This window comes from Rhamphochromis longiceps, linkage group LG12 (genome assembly GCF_057381845.1).
Source record: "Rhamphochromis longiceps isolate RC_006_pf linkage group LG12, R_longiceps_female_GT1.1, whole genome shotgun sequence".
NCBI classification, from domain to species: Eukaryota; Metazoa; Chordata; class Actinopteri; order Cichliformes; family Cichlidae; genus Rhamphochromis; species Rhamphochromis longiceps.
The window spans coordinates 7,952,511-7,972,597 of NC_140568.1; the positions used below are offsets into that span (position 1 = coordinate 7,952,511).

The window sequence follows — 20,087 nt, forward strand, 5'->3', positions numbered from 1 at the left end:
GTCCATATAGGATGGCGACTGGGTCCGGATTCGGACCCCGGTCCGCCTGTTAGTGACCCCTGGTTTAGAGGATAAAATCCCTGTGTTCATGAGAAGCTGAGTATCGCACTGGAGAGGAAATCGTAGGACGGAAGGCTGAAAGAAACACATGATTTTTGTAAAAAGGTGGCAAAGATTAGAAGTAAAAATGGTTAATTTGTTTTTGATTTCTTTTACTAAAATAAGTGGTTATTTTTATTTTCATATACGCATTGCAAATGTGCTCATAATGAGTTGGCACTCAGTCTTTAGAAGGTCATAAGCTTCGTTCGGCGTGATGGACCGGACTGATATATTGCAGGTATTGACTTTGAGTGCAGAGGGCTAAATGCAAACACGCTTACACACACATAGATTATGATTAGAATAAGTCCCTGGGCCAGAGAGTCCTGAACATTCTGAATATTCTAAACCAATTTTGAATCACTCGAGGAACAATGAATAACAACATTAGATTATTAAGGCTAGGCAGAGAGGTGTTTTGGTTTTCTGTCTTACAGAGAAAGGAACAGACACCAGACGAGGTCACGGAGATATGAGGATCCTTCGCAGCAGAGATAGGCGTGGAGACTGCCGAGACAGCAACTGGGGCCAAGGGTCATGCAGTTTGGGCTCTAGCTAGTCACCTCAAAAGGATGGATCCCATAAACACAGCAATAACCATGAAGGGGTTGGCAAAAAACCAGGAACACCAGACCAACGAGGTTCGAGAGGCTCTTGGTAAAAAGGGGGACACGGCTGTGACCCCAGAATACACAGATCGTTGTTTGAAAATCGGGGCAGAATAATCCCCTGATCTGTGCAACGACTGAAGGGTGGTCTAACCCCTGAGGTCGAAGAAAGAAGAGCAGAGAATCACCCGACTGGAAGACACTGATAGCTGCAGCAATAAAGTAAAGGTTAAAAGCTCCTTGGACAGAGGTTCTAGTCTGAGTACGTTTGAAAGGTACAAGGTGGCACCAAAATGAGGTTGGGGAAACTGGAGCACCAAGATAAAGCTGTGGGAGAACTGGAGAGCGATGGGAGTGTCATCTGTAACTACTATTGTTGTTGTAATCATAGTTTTTCTTGCATCTGAACTGTGCAAACACAGAGGTCATCCAATATGGTCCACTCGTTAAACGGGGACACAGGGCCTCAGGACTAAGAAGAAGAAATGGACCTCGCAAACCTGGATTCTAGGGTGTAAGTGATCTCTTTTAAAAGAGATCAAAGGGGGACTGTGAGATTATTATATTATCTTATGCCACGTTATGCCCCTGATTAATGATTGTGAAATTATTATGTAGTTTTAGTTTGCATTATTCTCCTGAATTAGAAGAAGGTGATAACTATTACATTTGTTAAACTGATTTGTATTACATTAGGCTGCTGATTTATTGTGAATGAATGATATTGTTTTATGATGCATTATACTGCTGAGTTATAAGAAATACTGTTTTCAGAGAGTCAGGACCTTGCTTTTTCTGATAATAGAGGAGACAGAGAGCACATTCCACGGGAGCTTCACTCCCACCGTTGTTAAAGGTAGACGAAATAGGGACCCAAGGCCATAAGTCATAAGTCAGGCTCTCTTCTTTATAACCTCTTAGAGTTCACCTGTATGTTTATATACCTGTGTGTGCTCACCATCAGGTAATCAGTTTTAAAAAGCTATGAGTGCAGCCCTGAAAGCTTACATATTATTTCTAAATCACTTCATGTAATGATAACAAGCCATCCTTTCTCTAGTGGGGTCTCACAGCTTTTATCTTTATAATCTTTCTGGTTGATTTGTAATATTAGAAACATGACTGCTGTCTTTTATCTGTGTGACTATACGGCCTGTTTCAGACATGACAACCAGACAGTGTCTGAAGTTATCTTTAATACATGCAACACAGCTGGAGATAGTCCAGACACTTTCTCACTTCTGATGATAATATTTTTGGTTTAGGTATTGTTGCTTTCTGGCTTGAAGCTTATCTACAAAAGCAGTTCAATAAGGAGAGATCATGTGGAAAAACCGAACATGATTTATTGAGATACAGAAATAAATGTAACTGTTAGGCAGTTAGACTCCAATGACCCATCATAGCAGAAGAAATCTCAGCAGTGACAGGATTTTGCATAAGCCACACCCCAGAGTCAAAATGCTGGTAGTGATGAAGATGGAGGCTGGGACAGGGTTCTGAGTGACCACGGTGAGGAGGAGAAAGGAGAGGAGGCGGGCTGCATAGCTGAGGATCTGAAACACAGAATGGTAGAAGCAGAAGAGCAACAGATTTAAAGCATGCAGAGTGGAGGCTGGCAAGAGCATGACTGGAATAAAGTAATGATGTCAGTACTGAGTTTGTGCTGGAAAATGAATAGATATAAACTAACAGCCACCAGGAAGCAGACAGATGACTTATTACAGACATGCCTTGTTTAAATTATGTATAAGCATCATTTTCTATGTCATCAGAATGTATCTGTATTATAGTTTTAGCTTTAGTCTTTTTATTAAAAGTTGGATGTCTGCATAATTGTAGACTATATGTCTGGTATGTATCATCTCAAGACTGTCATGATACAGTCTGAGTTATGACAGTATAGGTACGTAATGCAGAAAAATTGCTCCACAGGCCATAACACTATATAATCTAAATAAAATGATAATGAAATAAAAATTAAAAGCAAAGTGAAAAATAAATGTTATCCACAATAAGTAAATTGAAAATGGTGTTTAACTTTTGATAATGTAACACAACCTTTGTCCCAACCAGGACTCGAACCCGCGCTCAGACAGTTCAGTGTAAAAAAACCCCATTTTTTTCCAATGCCCGAAAAGCTGCGATTTGATTGGCTGTTTCTCCGTTACACCTATACGCGAGGAGAACAACTGAGATAATCCATCCAAAATACGAGGTTAGTCATTCATATACTGCTGCATGGGCTGGGCTGTAGTTACATCCTAAGGTTTTAAAAACTGAGCTTAAATAAATGATTAGCGGTAATAAAAGCCGAGGGAGGTCAACAGGGATCACTGACAGTCAGTGATCCCTGTTGACCTCCCTTTCTTTTGAGATCAAATAGAAGAAAATACATAACATTAAACATGTTAACAACACAAAAGCCATATTAAACGCAGACTACTTTAGACCCGGAAGTAGGATTCGTGGCGTCATCACTGAACAACCGGATATGAATGGAGCTCACCGCAGTGTAATTTACAGTTAATTTATGGTCATTTACTGTCAGGGGTGGAAGTAATGAATTACAAATACTCACGTTACTGTAATTAAGTAGATTTTTTGGGTACTTGTACTTTTATGAGTAATTTTTCAAGTGTGTAATTTTACTCATACTTGAGTACAACTTACACCATGTAATCTACTGAGTACGCCCACAATTTGAATTAATATTCAAACCTTTCGTCTGCATTTTTGCAGCCAATAAAGCCGTGCAATCCCGACCGGTGTTCCAGATCTACTGGCGTTTAGATCAACTGGCGTTGGTCGAACAGATGTGTGGCAGTCTTGCGTTTCAGTAGCTCCTACCGACAAACCAGCAAAAAAAAAAAACGCCAAATGTGTCATCTGTGACACTTGTGAGGTTGTCTCAAACACACTCCGTCAGTCTTGATGCTGTTGAACAACAAAATGTTTAAAAATGTGGCGAGTTTACCTGGTGATATCCTCGTGCGCGACGCGATCGCGAAAACAGCAAACAAGTAACACCACGCCGTTGTTGTTCACGGGACAGCAAGAGTAAACGATCGGGAGACTCTTGTCGTCGTTACCGTTCCCCTCGCACGGTTTATTTCTCCGAATTCAGCGTTTTTGCTTCACAACTACAGCGTGCAGTTTACTTTGTGCACTAACATGGACTCGAGTCAACCAGCGCCACCTCTGGCCAAGTGCCACAGCCTACAGCCAGATCAACCTGTGACACACATCTGCACCACGTTTGAATTCGTGTCATGCACATTTGTACCTTTCAATTGTGTCTGTTTGTGCGTCATGCAAACAAACCTTTGGAAAGAATGAAATGATATCATATATTCCTTATTGGCCTACATTTGTACAAAATTCCAAATTATATACACAAAGTCATAGAAATCACCACTCCAATTGGTCATCATGATTTTAATATTCTCTTTTTCCATAACAATGAAATACGCCTTGGACAAATATGACACATCAATATTTCATTAGTGTTGTCACATCACATCCTGTAAGCATCGTCTGTCTGTGTCTTTTCCCTGAAAATGAATATTTCCAGCCAATATAGGCAATTCATCAACATGGCTGGAGTTATATACAGTCTGTATAAGTGTGGTTAATCTAATGAACATTTGTAAGGAGACGGCAGTTACTGTGAATTCACAGCAGTTACACAGTGATTAGTAATAAACAGCCAGTGAGAGTGAGTGGATATGACTGTTCCCACCACTAACACATGACCATAGGCCACTACTAGATTAACTTGTGACACATCTGCACCTGCTGCTATGATCACATTGAGTAGAGGCTGAGTGGCTGCACTTACCCCTGGTACATCCAAATCTGCCCACAAACATGTTGAAAGATGCAATGCCAGCAATGTGGATTGTCAACACTGAAAACAATCAGTAAGCAAAGACAACAGGGATCAATTTTTTCTGTTTATTTAGCACCCACAACATTTGTAGTCGCCTTCTGCACAGGGGAAGTCCACACACACCGTGTGGTACCACTTTCCACAGAAGGTGCAATCTGCAAGATTGAATGAGATTGTCAGAGTCATTGTCTGGCTGTTTATTACTAATCACCTGCTGTACATTCACAGTAACTGCCATCTCCTTATAAATGTTTATTAGATTGACCACACTTATGCAGACTGTATATCACAACCAACTCTAACATGTTTGTTTGCAGAGGGCAGACACAGACAGACTACGCTAACGACATGTGATGTTACAACACTGGTGAAATATTAGTGTGTTCACGACATTTTTCGTATGGGCAAAAGTATTGATATCAGGATGGTGATTCTTATGTGTATGTCATTTGGCATTTTGTACAAATGTAGGCTGATAATAAATACATGATATCATTTCATTCTTTCCAAAGGTTTGTTTGCATGACGCACAAACAGACACAATTGAAAGGTACAAATGTGCATGACACGAATTCAAACGTGGTGCAGATGTGTGTCACAGGTTGATCTGGCTGTAGGCTGTGGCACTTGGCCAGAGGTGGCGCTGGTTGACTCGAGTCCATGTTAGTGCACAAAGTAAACTGCACGCTGTAGTTGTGAAGCAAAAACGCTGAATTCGGAGAAATAAACCGTGCGAGGGGAACGATAACGACGACAAGAGTCTCCCGATCGTTTACTCTTGCTGTCCTGTGAACAACAACGGCGTGGTGTTACTTGTTTGCTGTTTTCGCGATCGCGTCGCGCACGAGGATATCACCAGGTAAACTCGCCACATTTTTAAACATTTTGTTGTTCAACAGCATCAAGACTGACGGAGTGTGTTTGAGACAACCTCACAAGTGTCACAGGTGACACATTTGGCGTTTTTTTGCTGGTTTGTCGGTAGGAGCTACTGAAACGCAAGACTGCCACACATCTGTTCGACCAACGCCAGTTGATCTAAACGCCAGTAGATCTGGAACACCGGCCAATTTAAGACGTAAGCAAAGAATAAACTCTGATGCAGCAGCAGGCACAGGTGTCTGGAGGTGCTACATGGTGGAGTACAAACTACTTTATAGACGGAAGATGTGGAGACAAAGAAGCCAAAATGGAGACAGAGGACAACTGTCAACCATGAAAACGACGTAGAAAAGACGGAGGACGTGTGCCCGTGGCCATACCTGGAGGAATTTTTCATGTGCAGAGGGAGAAAAGGAGACAGCGTCCAGATGCAGTGCAAACTTTGTTTGACCTCTACAGTCATTTCAGCTTACAAGACTTCAGCGTCTAATCTAAAAAAAAAAAAAAACCACATTGAGGTAAGAGGTTTTACAACTATACGTGTACAATATTGCCTTCTTATTTTTCATGTGTGTTAAGGTTATTAGTTTGGCTGAGATATTGTCACCGCCATTGGTTAGCCTGATATTAAAATAAGACGGAGCTAGCTAATGTGCGTGTGTGCATGCATAATTGAGCTAAATTCGTAGGAATGTTTTAGCTTATTATTTGGATAACCACCGTCATTACAATAAATTAAATTTGTAGTCATTTAAAACTCACAGGCCTACAATCAGCTGGCCTATATAAAAAACAAAAACAAAATTTGAACACAGTGCTGAGCTGCATCTCAAATTAATCTTCCAGCTCTCAGCTGACATGTACCAGAGCCCGCTTGATGGATCAGTTGATCAGGATCATTGGCCTGATATAGGTCTATCATAGTGACGTGGCTCTTAATCAGTAGGGTTATATGTTTCCCAATATGATATATTTTTTTTAAAGAACATAATGTGGATTGTTTTTATTTGTTAGCTGTATGGGCAGCATTTTTGTGTATGTGATCCCTTTCCTTAAATTACATTTGCTATATACACATATTTTGCTCTCTTAGTATTTTTAGAACCTGACTAATACTGAAAACTTTAGGGTGATACTGATAAAAAGGACTTAAAAATTTAGATACTGATACATTGGTCGATACTCTTTTTACAGATAGTATACAGATTACAGAACTTGGAATGTATACAGAAATTCATGTTTTTCGCAATGATCGTTCAAAATTGGTTTACATTTGTAAATAAATACAGCAATATATCTGCAAGATTTGACCAAATTCACCACTCTTTTATACTATGCTAAACAATCAAAGATTAGCTCATGTCTAGTTGAATGATGTTTTAAAAATGTTTTCCTGTAGTGTTAATCACAGTGATGTTATGAAGTAATGTATGAACCTGACGTATGATAATATTTATCTCTACAGAGGAAACATCCATCGAAGATTGAGCAGTACAATATCACTGTGGCATCAACATCTCGTCAGCGAAAGGCCACAGCCACACCAAACAAGCTCTCAGCAAATACACAAGCCAAGTTACCAGACCTGATGTTGAGAGCTGCAAACAAACATGTTCCACAAGCAACTGTTGACATGCTTGTCATCAATTTCATATGTGAGGGTCTACAGCCATTTGCAGTGGTAGAACAGCCATCTTTCAAAGAATTGGTTACCACATTACAACCTCAAGCCAAAGTCCTCTCCAGACCCACTGTCCGTGCCAGAATCTGTGAAGCTGCTGATCACATGAAGATGACTTTGGTTGCAGCATTGGATAAAGTCAAATTTGTTGCTACCACTACTGATTGTTGGTCAGCTCATCAGAAAAGTTACCTTGGAGTCACATGCCATTGGAGGAAGAGTCCCTGGAAAGAAGATCTGTAGCACCAGCATGCAAAAGATTGAGAGGGTCTCACACATTTGACATGCTTGCTGGTGCGCTTGATGATATCCATTGCCAATACAAGATTAGAGGCAAAGTTGTAAGAACCACAACTGATATGTGGAAGGCCTTGACAAAGTTGGATCCACTGTTTGGGGCACAAAATGATGCAGATGAAGCTGAAGATGAAACAGACCCAGAAACTATTGACCTGACTGACCATATTGACTACCATGAGGCAAGTGCAATTCTTGATGAAGACTCTGGTTTGGAGTATCAACTCCCGTCTCATCAGCGATGTGCATGTCACCTGCTAAACCTTGTGGCAACATCTGATGCTGCCCTAGCAGAGAGCATGAATGAAACCTACGAGAGGCTCTCCCGTGCATGCTTTGCAAAATGCCAGGCCATTTGGAACAAAACTGGCCGATCTCATTTGGCTAATGAAGTGGTAGAGGACAAGTGTGAGCTACAGATCATTCGTCCCAATGCAACACAATGGAATTCAACCTACCTTGCCATTGAAAGGATAATACGCATCATTGATGAGAAGGGGGAAAATGCCATCAGGAGCATTTGTGAGGAGTTCAAGGTGAAAATGTGAGTAAAATTGGACACCTACCAATATGGTTGCAAATCTTGTGAATTTTCCTTAATGGATGGTTAAAAACGTGAGCAGACTCTTAATATTAAATCAGAAGATCCCTGTTATAGTCATGGTGGGTTTTGTTGTTGTGTCTTACAGGTTGAGTCCTGCAGAAGTTGCATTCCTTAGGGAGTACTGTACCACCATGAAGCCACTGGTGAAAGCTTCAAACATTCTTCAGTCTGAGTCCACTTCCTTTATGGGATGGCTCCTGCCAGTAATCCAACAACTACTGTTCAAACTTAGCAGGCTGGAGACATCAAGCAAGACATGCGTGCCACTCATCAGAGTCCTGCAAAATGGCCTTCAAAAGCGTTTTGGAGCGATGATGGAGGATCCAGAGTTGGCTGCAGCTGCAGTCCTCTTACCCAAGTTCAAGACTTCCTGGACTGACAGAGCAGATGTAACAGAGGCTGGTAAGGATTCATGTGATCCCATTTTTGTGTATTTTTACATTTGAACACATGCTTAAGTGAGTATTTCACCTAATACATTGTAAGTTATTGATGGTCTGTCCCGAATACTAAACAATCCTTTTTGAGAATTTGCCGTTTTTAAATTTGTGTTCAGGAATAATCACTGAAATTTAAATAACAAAATTGTGTTATCTACTTGCAATTACAGCCTTGACATACATCAAACAACATCTTGAAACGACAGAGCATGAGAGTGAGGATCAGCAAAGAGAGTCATCTGATGAAGATGAATTCTTCTCCAGACCAATCTCCAGAAGGCTGCAAAGTGCAGTTGAGCTTGATGGTTACCTTGCTTGTGCCACAGACACCATGGAGCTGCTGCACTCCTTCTCAGGTATCAAAAACCTCTCTCTTAAACTGAACACAGCTCTGCCTGCTTCTGCTGCGTGTGAACGACTTTTTAGCTGTGCTGGTCTACTCTTCACAGCCAAACGAAGTCGGATTGCCTCTGTTAATTTAGAAAACCAGCTCTTGCTGAAACTGAACAAAAGGTTCAGAAAGTAAAGTGTGCTTGAATGTCCAGCTTGAATGAAAAAAAAATACACAAAGCTGGAGTTCTTCTGTGTCTTTACGTGGCCAGCTGCCTCTTCTTCTCCCATTCTCTCTCCCTCTCTCTCCTGTTGCTACTTAAATGATGAAACTGATCAATGATCAGCTGATCGCTTTTCTCTCTTGTTTGTTTATCGCGCATTTCGAGCCAGAAAGAGGAAACCAGCGGTGGTCGCTCTAAACAACAGCAGCAGGTTAAAACTTGATCAGCTGCTATTAGAATTTATTTAATATTACTTTCTAGTATCAGCTGATGTTGGCTGGAGCCACAGCTGTAACAGCTGCTGGTCATGATATCGGTTTGGATATATGGTGAGAGGGAAACGTGAAGATGAAGCCAGGAGATGTCCTTACTGAATCATCAGAGCTGAACAGGTGATGGAGAAACAGGTTTACCTTTTAGGTGACATGAATAAGTTGAAGGGAAGTTATGAACTGTTTCTGAGAGACAAATAACATCAGGATCCTTTTTTACTGACAGCTGGTAACTGTGCAGGGACGGGTCTAGCAAAGTTTTGCAAGGGGGCAGGTAACCATATACATGCACTGTTTATAAGATTGGGGAAACCTGCAGTCAGCTGAGACTGAAGAAGTCAATTGGATGAGTGACGAAACGTTTTTCCCACAAAACGTAAAGTCCAGATGAACAGAATCAACTTTTGGAGATACTATATAGCTCATGCTAATATCACATCTTCACATTTTTCTTTTTAGAGGTAACAATAACTTTGCATTCTCGCTACTCACCATGCTCTAAAACAGGTATATGTTAGCAATGACATCATTTAACAAATGTTTTTAAAATTCTAGCCGTGCTAATTAGCCTTAGGATTGGTTGAGGTCTGTGCAAGCCTTTGGAACAAAATCAGTCTTTTAAAGCTCACTATTTTCCAGGTGAGCCTATAGCACATTTGTTAAAGTCAGTCCGGATTGTACAGCTTCTAATCAGAAACAATTAAAGTTTGTTTCTTTTTTTCTGCTCATCAATCTTTTTCTGTAAGTAGTTACCGAAATACAGTCAACCTTTCTTCATTTTCCTAAGTGTGTGTGTGTATATGTGTATGTATGTATGTATGTATGTATGTATATATATAAAAATATAAATAAAAGTAACAAAAAAAAAACAAACCACAACGCCCCCCAGTCCCACACAGATCAACACAACCATCAAACATATTAGAGGAATATAACAGTAACAAAAGTAGATTTAAACAGGCAATACCTCTAGACTAGCAAAATAAGAGATAAAGGGTTGCCACTTGTGAAAAAATTTGGCTGTGCAACCTCTCAACGTATATTTAATTTTTTCAAGTTTTAAAAAAAACATGACATCTTCAAGCCACCGGGAAACAGTAGGATACTTAACAGACTTCCAATGCAACAATATTAGACGTCTCGCTAATAGGGATGTGAAGGCTATAATATCCTTTTGTGTGGAATCAAGTGTAAGTGAGCGAACAGGAATCCCAAATACAGCAATCAGAGGACAAGGATGAAGAGTTACCCCAAGAACAGTTGACATAATAGCAAAATACCCTGTCCAGAAACCTTGTAGCTCAGGACACAGAAAAAACATGTGGCTAAGGTACGACCAGTACTTTTAACATTTTATCAATTATTTACCAAATTAAAAAACAACATGTGGTAACTTATTTTTAATTTTGCTGCATACAAGTTGAATGAATGCTTACTGGATCTAGAACACCATTTAGATCATAACAGCTCCTGATCAGGATGAATTTCATTTTCAAATCAAATTTCATGTCGCAGTTTCACACTTTTGTAACATATTATTTCAAAGCTTGCTTATGGGCTTGTTTTGGAGCAGACCAACAGTCAGGCTCGTCTTCACCCTTACTGTCAGACTCTGAATTGATGGTTCTGCTATATCTCACCTGGCTGAGTGGGGACACATGTACTAAACGTTAGAGTTCCCACTGCAGGAGCTTGGGTTTGAGTCTGCCCTCGACCGTTTCCTGTGTGCCATACCGCCTCAGTCTCTCCCCACCTTCCTGCCTCATGTTCTGAAATCTCTTCCTCTCCATCAACTTTGAGTTTCTTTGAGTGGAGCTTCTTTTGCAGCTGTGACAAAATATAGAATGGTTTCTGCAACCAGGGGAGTAAAATGTGCTGCAGTGTGAGGGCGCACAGGTGTAGGTGTGGAATTTTACATATAAATATTATAGTTTACTTCATGCACAAGAAATGTAAACATTTAATCTAACCCACTTTTCATCAACTACATAACCTTTATTGGAGAGTACATTCATAAATTGTGTGTATCACACACACAAACACACATCCACTAAACTCTCTCGTTTTATATCTCTCCCTCTCTCTTGTGAATGATGGAAGTTTGGTGGACTGTGTGGTTTGTCTGGCTGAAAGTTGTGTTTTTTTTATGTGTGGTGTGTTGTGAGGCTGATTATGAGTTAGTGTAATTGTGTATGGTGTTGTTAGCGTAGTTTATGTGGCGTTAGTGGTTTTTCCTGGATGCAGAGCAGGTCAGTATGCCGTGGACTTTTACACCACCATGTTAGGGATGGAGTAAAGTAATAAAGCTTGAGTGGAGAAGCTGCTGCAGGGGCTTCCTCAGCTGAGCTCTGAGGACAGAGCTGTCCTGGATGCTAACTTTTCTTTGGAGGAGATTAGTGCTGCTGCTGGTCAGCTGGCTCCTGCACAGGGTGGGCTGCCTGCAGACTTCTGTAAAAGACTGTTACTGGCATCGAGCCATCATGTGGGGCTCTCTCTTCTCCCTAAAAAACAGAGATTTGTCTCTGCTTAGAAATGGAGACGTGGCTCTGTTATGCACAGATTACTAACTTCCTTCAAAAGTACTGGCCACCAGGCCGAAACACTTTGTGAAATGAATCACTCACAGGGATCAGTCGTACTGTGTACCACACAGCTCTAATGTGAACAAGAGTTTTCTCATGAGAGACTTGGTAGTTATTTGTAAATTGTACAGTTTGATGTTGGAATAATTTCTTTAGATTAAGAGAAAGTGTTTGATAGGATTGACAATCTTTTTTGTTTTTCCATTATGAGAAGTTTTGCTTTTTGGAGGTGGATTTTTGTCACTTTTGGGGCTGTTGTATCAGGCGGCTTTCTGTTTTGTGAAAGTGGATGATGGGCTGAGCCGCCCAGTATAAGTTTGGAGAGGATCTAACTGGAATGTCCTGTTTCTGGAATATATATTTATATTGGTATATTTGTTAGAATTTTTAATCTTTGTTGAATGTTTTAAGAGATAAATAAGCAAAGTTATCTAGATTTATGTTGCCAGGTTTATGTCGGAGGCCTCTGCTGGTGTTGTCATTGTTTTTCTGTTTTCATTACAGATCAGAGTGATGTGGACTTTCTCAAAAGATGTTTAGATTTGTATGAGAACCTTCAGCAAAGGTGAGCTGGTGAAAAAATATGGTGTAACAGGTTTGTTGGTGGTCATATAGAGACTTTTTTTTTTTTTTTAGGAAAAGAAGAGTCTCGGAGGTTGCCATGGAGACGGTCTGTGTCAGACTGTCTAAACCAAAAATGGATGCTGTACATACACTGATAAATGTCATTTCAGGAGTGGCCAGATTGAAATCCAGAGAAAACTATGCTAGAGGTGAAAGGTCAAACATTGGTCATCATGTTGAGATTTTTTTAATACCACAGACTGACAAAGAAAACTGAAATTTGTGAATTTTAAAGGTGTGCAAGATGTGCTGTGTTCAGTCGCAGGGCCTTGCCCTTTTATTTCATTTGTCTTTGGTTTCGAGTTTTTATTTGTGCTCTTGTAATTATTTTGTGATAAAACTTTTTCTATTTTGAGATCAAGATTCAAGTGGAAATCTTTGTGTGTCTGTCTCTCCCTTGGTTTCTGTAGAGGTACAGTGTGGGGGCGCCTGGATAAATGTTAAACAGAAGCTAGATGTAGTGTTCCTCCACTGTCCGTTAAGGATATGAGGAAAAGAAATGGTCAAGAACAAAGTGTATGGTGTATTTATAAAAGAAAATGGCTTTTAAATTGTATACCAAAACGACCACCAGAAAGTCAACTACAACTTGTTACATAATCATCATGACTGTTGTATCAGTTTAACAGTTTATGGGTTGACTTCTTTCGGTTCATTCACTGTTTACATCATGAAGGAAAAAGAAGGCAACAGGCTGAGAAATGAAGCTGTTGTGTGTCTTTGTGGCCACACGGGGGCAGTAGAATCTCTTCCTGGACACTTTTTCTGGACCTCTTTTTAAATGACTAATAAAGACAACAACAACATGAATTACATCAGGATCTGATATGGTTGTCTTTTTTTGTTGAGCTTTATATATTTCAGAATGCCTAGAGTTTGTTTGTTTCCCATGTTTTGTGATACAGAACATCTCCTCTCAGACGGCTGTTGTCTCATAATGGGTCATTACCTGGTCTGATGGGGTGTTTGTTCCATTTATAAATCAAGTGATTGATTTGTGAAATGAGAGATGGCCTCTGACCTGCTGACTGGTGTCTGATCTTCTCTGCTCCCCTCAAATTTGACAACTACTCGGCTAATGTGATGGTGGACAGGAAGTCACTAAACCTGGGACTCTGGAAACACATTTCTAGGGATAAAAAGTTAATGTAGATCGTTTCAGGAGATAAATATTAAATGATCGATTTGGCGATTATACTAATATAGTAAGAAAAGAATGTATGAAGAAAAGATTTTTTATCTATACACTTAAGCAACGACCAGAGTCTTAGAATTGCGCTTTCACCAGGTTTTACTTGACTGAACAACAGAACTTCTCTGTCTCCTTTATAAGGGGTCACATCCTGAGTTACACAATGAGTCTTTCAAATGTGTGCGATAACCCACTGCATGTGTAGTCGTGCTGAGACTGCGTGGTCTTATTTTTATTACCCCTTGATTCAGCTGTGACCTGCTTATCAAGTCTTTTTACAAGTACATCATAATTATCTGCTCTCATGCAGACATAAGTTGAGCAATGGTTTAACAAACTTTCCCATCAAAAACATGAAGGTTTAGCTTTAAGCTTATTTGTCCAAACAACAAAGGATAAACTGCCAGCACCTGGACTGAAACAGAACATAGTAGTGTTGGATGTAAGTAAAGGAAATACAAGCATAACTGTGACTATGGAACAAATCTCCTTCAATGTTAAACCTTAATGTTAACCTGATTGTGTTTATTAGAAAAATCTGCCATTACAGTGTCTGTGATTGCTTCACATAGTTAACTCTGGTTGTCTGTGGGTTTGTGTCAAACTTGGAGTGGAAAAAAAGCATAAAAACTGTGGAAGATGCAGACTGTGAAAGTCTAGTTTATTTCATGAATACAATTATTTTTTTTACAGTCGCTAGAACAAAGTAGCGTACATTCATGATAAAGTAAATACCACAACACAACATGGACAGTAAGAAGTAAACTGAATTGTCTTAGAACTTATTATATTCTTTAAGCTTAAAAGCAACACCTAGGATTCGACTGTTTGTGTTTTAAACCTTTTATTCAAAACTAGTATGTGTCAACACTTCTTTCTCCCAGCAGCATTATTGAAGTGACACTTTAACGACACTTTACCTGCTGATGCTTCACATCACAATCTTTATGACGAAAAAGCTCAGATGTCTGTGCTGTCACTTGTTATGAAAATGGACAGAACCTGGGCTCAGGCTTCCTCTTCTTCTTTCCTTCCTCTTTAATAATAACCATAGATCAGTAAAATAGCCATATTTTTAAACAAATGATTGTGATGAAGAGAATTTTTTTTTCTAGTGTGCATGAACTCAAAATCTTTTAAGTTTAAATCTTTTTTGTTTACCAATAACTGGGGAAATCCAAACTTGATGTACCAGGTCAACTCAGCGAGCTCCTGTCTTGACCTCCCCTCTGCGCGCACGCGCGCGCGCACACACACACACACACACACACAGTATCATCATAAATGCCATGATATCTTTCTTGTTCAAATAGTTTATTCACTTAACAAAGAGGTAGCTTGGAAACTCAGTAAGAAGGAGGAAAAATAGTTTAAGGACATTTTCTCAAATAAAGAGGATTTCATCATCTTTCTGTTCATAATGGGGCGATTGTGGCTCAAGAGTTGGGAGTTCGCCTTGTAACCGGAAGGTTGCCGGTTCGAGCCCCGGCTTGTACGGCTGCGGTCGTTGTGTCCTTGGGCAAGATACTTCCCCCGTTGCCTACTGGTGGCGCCAGTGTCGGGCAGCCTCGCCTCTGTCAGTGCGCCCCAGGGTGGCTGTGGCTACAATGTAGCTTGCCATCACCAGTGTGTGAATGGGTGGATGACTGGTTGTGTAAAGCGCTTTGGGGACCTTAGGGACTAGTAAAGCACTATACAAATACAGGCTAAATAAAAGAAGAGATACATCAGAAACAAATCAGTAGATCCAGAAATTATAGAGTCAAACTCTTTTCAGCTGTAGAGGTACACTTCATGCACTCCTTAGCGTACAGTTCAAATGCCTGTGTTAGGGTGCATTGTTTCAGTTTCATTAAGTCTTCTTGCAGTTACATGATAATTATTATGCTGGAGTGATCAAAGCTCATAAACATCTGAGTTACACAATGAGTCTTTCAAATGTGTGGAATATCCCAGCTGTAACCTTTGCTTTCAATTTGGTTAAATTTGGCATTCAGATCACAGACTAAACAACAAGTACAGTAGGTCTTCCACTCCACAATTAAAAATAGCAACACTCATGCAAGGCTTTATTCTCCATAGAGTCAACATAAAGCAACATTAAATAATGGATCTTTCATCTGAAAAAATTACAGTTTGTATAAATTTACACTGAAGACCAAAATACACACACATACATAAAACCCATAAATCACTAAAACCTATTAAAACACATGGAAAATTACCTCATTTGTTGTGCTATTCAAAGATGTGTATGTGTGTGTATTCAGGCCAAGTCATAAAGAAAGCAATAGAGGTCAATATACTTTATGTTCTACAGTCGCTGCAGATTAATGAATTATAGTGGAAACTTGAAGATCCTAGGTATAGTAGTTTGTGGGAAATAAATACAGTGAAGTGACCATTTAGCTCTTGTGGCATGAAACTGCTTAGTGCATTATTATTTGCTTTTCTACAATATGATATTTGTTTAATAATTGATTGATTTAGTGCATAAAATAGTTGATAAATAAAATGTTAAATATCTAATCTAAGGGAGTGTCTTTGACACATGCTGACTGCATTCTTCTTATAACCAGAACAGGAAGTGAGATCAGAGGAGAACAAGAGTGAGCAGTTTGGTGAAAGGAACAGGAAGGATGAAGAAGAGGTGAATATCCACACAGTTTAAAAGGAGACATCATGGCACAATAAGAGCACAAGCTCTAAGATGAAGACTGGTAATGATTAAAAACTGCACTAAATAGTATCATTCTGTGACTTCACACTTTAGGTAGTGCATAACATGTACCACTTTATATTAATTTTACTATATGTTTAAATAAATAAAAACAAATAACTTTAAAAGGTGCTGTTATTGAGTGAAAATTCAAAAGACTTCATGGCTGGGGAGAAAAAGGGAGAAAGATGGAGGAACACAGCACACATAAGAAACAGGTAAGAGTGGACATGAAGTCAAAGTCAGGGACATGTCCGATAATAAAGACCTTCCACCTGGCTACATATATGTCACTTCTGCTTTGCCCACATTCATCTATGGTGATCGCTCATAACTAAGCAGGGTGCTATGCTCTTATCAAACGATGATCCGAAACTGCTCTTAAAATAATTATTACAAGAATATATACATATTTTTTTTGTTATTTTTTTAGTTGAATATAAAATGTTTGTGTGTGATTGTCAGTACAAAGAGGAAGCGCGGACAGAGAGACTGGAACTAACAGAGATCAGGTGGATTTTTCACAACATCTACATGCATTAAATGGATGCGTTGTGTGCTTTTCAGTAGCACTCTGCTATTAATGTGAATAATAGCATTTAGCAACATTCACATCACTGTAAACTTGAACAGGATGAATGCCACTATACTGATGTGACAGACTACAAATCTGTTCTCCACTCTCTGAATTGGTGTACACGAGTCTCTGTGCTGAGTCTGCACAACAAAGTGTTTGGGTTTGCATGAATTCAAAAGCTGTCATTTAAAATCAGCTCTATTACCAGTTTGCTTCTTGTGCAGGTACGTGGAGTCGCAGGGGGATTTTGAACTGTCTGTATTGTATAATGGTACTTTAAATACTTGATGATTTGGTGGACCTGCCTCTATGTGGTTAAGAGACTGAAACAATGCCGTGCAGGTTTCTCCTCTGATCTGCTTTTTCTTAAACTGTTTTTGAAATTTACTGTCAACATGACTGTGCCATTGCATCGGGTTTTAAACTAAAGTGACCACCGTAAAGCTGATGTATTATATTAAAATCTGTTATTCTTAGACACTGCTGTAGGTCATCCAAAAATTACATTTCTTTTGAAGGCAACACTAAAAGCATGACATTAAGACTGAGCTGAGCCCTCCTAAAGGTTTGATGCTGGAGTCGCCCCTGATTGAGTGCTTCTCACACATTTATGATTTTGAACAATTTACAGAAAATAATATCAACAGTAAGTACTTTTAAAGACTTAACATATAATAATAGTTGCTGAATTCATGCAAGTCAAATAACTGATTGATCAACTACAGAAACAAAATTGTACTTCATGCGTTTCATGAGCACAAATCTTCATCTGTAAAATAACAACTAAAGATGTCAGATAATTGTAGTGAAGTCAAATGTACCAATTTCCACTTAGAAGCAGCGGAGAAGAAGCCACAAATGTGATGGAAAGACCGATGTAATGCCTCTATCACCCACTGTCCTTGCTGACCTGCATTGGCTTCCCGTTAAGTATCGCATTCAATTCAAAATCCTGCTGCTCACCTTCCGAATTATTAACGATATAGCTCCAAGCTACCTCATTGAGCTCCTTAGACATACACCCCTACGGTGTAATTTTACATGTAGTTGTTTTTTTTACTGTGTAATAATATTCAGCATTGCTATCAATACATTTTTCAAAAAATGCTTCTCTGTGCAAAATGGGATTAAAAACATAAACTGTGGGTGTGGCGGAGGTGTGGTCCGGGGCGCGGCTGCAGGGGAGGAGTGGTGCAGTGAGCTCAACGGGGCGACGCTGGTAAGAACAGCTGATGGCGATTTTGGACTGATGGTGGTTTTCCTTTCCTTTATATAGTGAGGTGGAGAGGAGCGGAGGAGAGAGACGCTGGGGAAACCGACCGCTGTCAGACGGTGTTCTGTTGTAATTCAGTGCACACTCTTAATAAATGTGGGATCTGATGACAACGACCTGTGTGTGGGTGTATCTGTGCCTAGCGTGTGTCACAGTGGGATACTGTTATTCCGTGATTTGAACCGGGGGAACAAATCGTGGCAGGATCAGCCTGATATTTTTTGTATCCCACTCTAACTTTACTGTATAAAGAGCTAACGTCTCCAAAATGTCACACAAGCGCTTATAAAATGCTCATCCTACCCAGTCATATGCAAAGTGTTAGAATCAACGTGTGATCCACCTGCCACTAAGAGATATTATTTCTCTTTGGTAGATGGAAAAAATGGAATCAAACTCACTGTCAGTAGCTACAACAGCACATTTGTTATAATATGATGAATCAAGCATTTAGATATTAAATAGTATTGAGGGAGACAGGATCAAATACAGTGGGGCAAAAAAGTATTTAGTCAGCCACCAATTGTGCAAGTTCTCCCACTTAAAAATATGAGAGAGGCCTGTCATTTTCATCATAGGTATACCTCTAACTTGTCCGAGTTTTAAAGAACTGATTTGCAAATTATGGTGGAAAAGAAGTATTTGGTCACCTCATTTTTTGCCCCACTGCGTAATATACAAAGATATTTGTGGCAACTCGATGTGCTTTGTCCACTTTTATTATCGGATTGCTCTGTTAACCAAAGGGAATACCTCAGTTTATTGTATGTTTGACTATAATTTACAAAAAGACTAAAGCATCATTTCTTATCTTTTCTACAATAACTATCAAATGAACAAATGGAGAGTGCTCGCTCAAGTCATGGATCAAGTGACTTAAAGGGCCCTTTTCAAAGAAAACTAAAAGTGTATAAGCAACCAAGGAAGTGAGTCCTACCTGGCCACTGGACAACATTCAGTGACAGTGCACTTGCTGGCATCTCCGGTGGGCAGAGCCCTGATTCAGTAGGGTGAATAAGGGATCTTGTCTCCTCCGTACTTAATGAGAGTGGTGTATCTGTCAGTCATGTCTGGCACATAAAACACCAGGTAGGTCCCATCATGGCTGTCACAGATATCTGCTTCTTGGGCTTCCCCTCTGGGTCCTTCAGGAGAAAACAAAAACTGTTACCTAAATATCAATGCTTTGAATACATTATTGTGTGGTCCACGTTCATGCACTCACAGTGATCTGCACTGCCAGCAGTCCCTCACCTGCATCTTTGGCATCAATGGTGACCTTCACTGGCAGAGAGGTGGGCGCTCCAGTGGTGTTAAGGCCGGATCCACTTGCACGCACCTTGCTGGTATCATGGGTGGGCAGCACCTTCACCTTGTAAGGGCGGACCAAAGGGGAGAGAAGACAACTGGCTGTGGAATACAGTCTCACAAATGAAAGGAGCCTTATTTACAGAACCGAGTAAACCACGCAAAGAGTTTTCCATTTTCAAAGCTGGCCAGAGTGGAACACTGTAACATGTAACACCTAGAAGGTTCAGATGGCTGCAGTACTTTGCTAATTTGGATCAAAAGTTTGGGGGGAAAATGTAATTAAATCAAGTGATTGTAATGCTGTTACTTCCGTTGTGTAGTTAACCATCTGTCATTTTAGATGTTTCATTAGCAGCCTGATGAAATTAGCTGTGTAGTTAGCCGACTTAGCTTAGCGCACATGTCTTGTGGCAAGATATATGCACTTAAATGTTTTAAGTCATTGGCTGTTCTGCCAAATTGCCACCAACCTGCAAC

General features: G+C 39.9%; 1 protein-coding gene and 1 long non-coding RNA gene across 6 annotated transcripts; one reads left to right on the plus strand and one right to left on the minus strand.

Annotated features, from left to right (window-relative positions):
- Positions 1-2,036: 2,036 nt before the first annotated feature.
- On the minus strand, positions 2,037-4,318 carry LOC146656788 (uncharacterized). The gene is made up of 3 exons (XR_014913969.1): positions 3,688-4,318; positions 3,432-3,556; positions 2,037-2,266 (listed from the first exon to the last, which is right to left on the minus strand). It is a non-coding gene; the product is annotated as an uncharacterized LOC146656788 (long non-coding RNA).
- A 524-nt stretch (positions 4,319-4,842) lies between these two features.
- LOC146656789 (uncharacterized) lies at positions 4,843-18,654 on the plus strand. Of its 5 annotated transcripts, XM_085424569.1 has the most exons (7): positions 4,843-5,461; positions 5,588-6,002; positions 6,950-8,006; positions 8,152-8,468; positions 8,677-8,862; positions 12,419-12,479; positions 12,551-14,216. In XM_085424569.1, exons 3-7 carry the CDS (start codon positions 7,369-7,371, stop codon positions 12,753-12,755), a joined length of 1,407 nt encoding a protein of 468 aa, XP_085280695.1. In that variant the 5' UTR covers positions 4,843-5,461; positions 5,588-6,002; positions 6,950-7,368; the 3' UTR covers positions 12,756-14,216. The 5 variants fall into 5 exon arrangements, with proteins under 5 accessions (XP_085280695.1, XP_085280698.1, XP_085280694.1 ...); XM_085424572.1 differs by lacking the exons at positions 12,419-12,479; positions 12,551-14,216 and adding exons at positions 16,310-16,380; positions 18,303-18,654 and having other exon boundaries at positions 4,844-6,002; XM_085424568.1 differs by having other exon boundaries at positions 4,844-6,002.
- The last annotated feature ends 1,433 nt before the right edge of the window (positions 18,655-20,087 follow it).

Coding starts and splice junctions, on each gene's coding strand:
- LOC146656789 (XM_085424569.1), top strand. CDS start 7,369: ATGCCATTGGAGGAAGAGTCCCTGGAAAGAAGATCTGTAGCACCAGCA. Junction 8,007..8,151: donor GAGGAGTTCAAGGTGAAAAT/GTGAGTAAAATT, acceptor TGTGTCTTACAG/GTTGAGTCCTGCAGAAGTTG. Junction 12,480..12,550: donor TATGAGAACCTTCAGCAAAG/GTGAGCTGGTGA, acceptor TTTTTTTTTTAG/GAAAAGAAGAGTCTCGGAGG.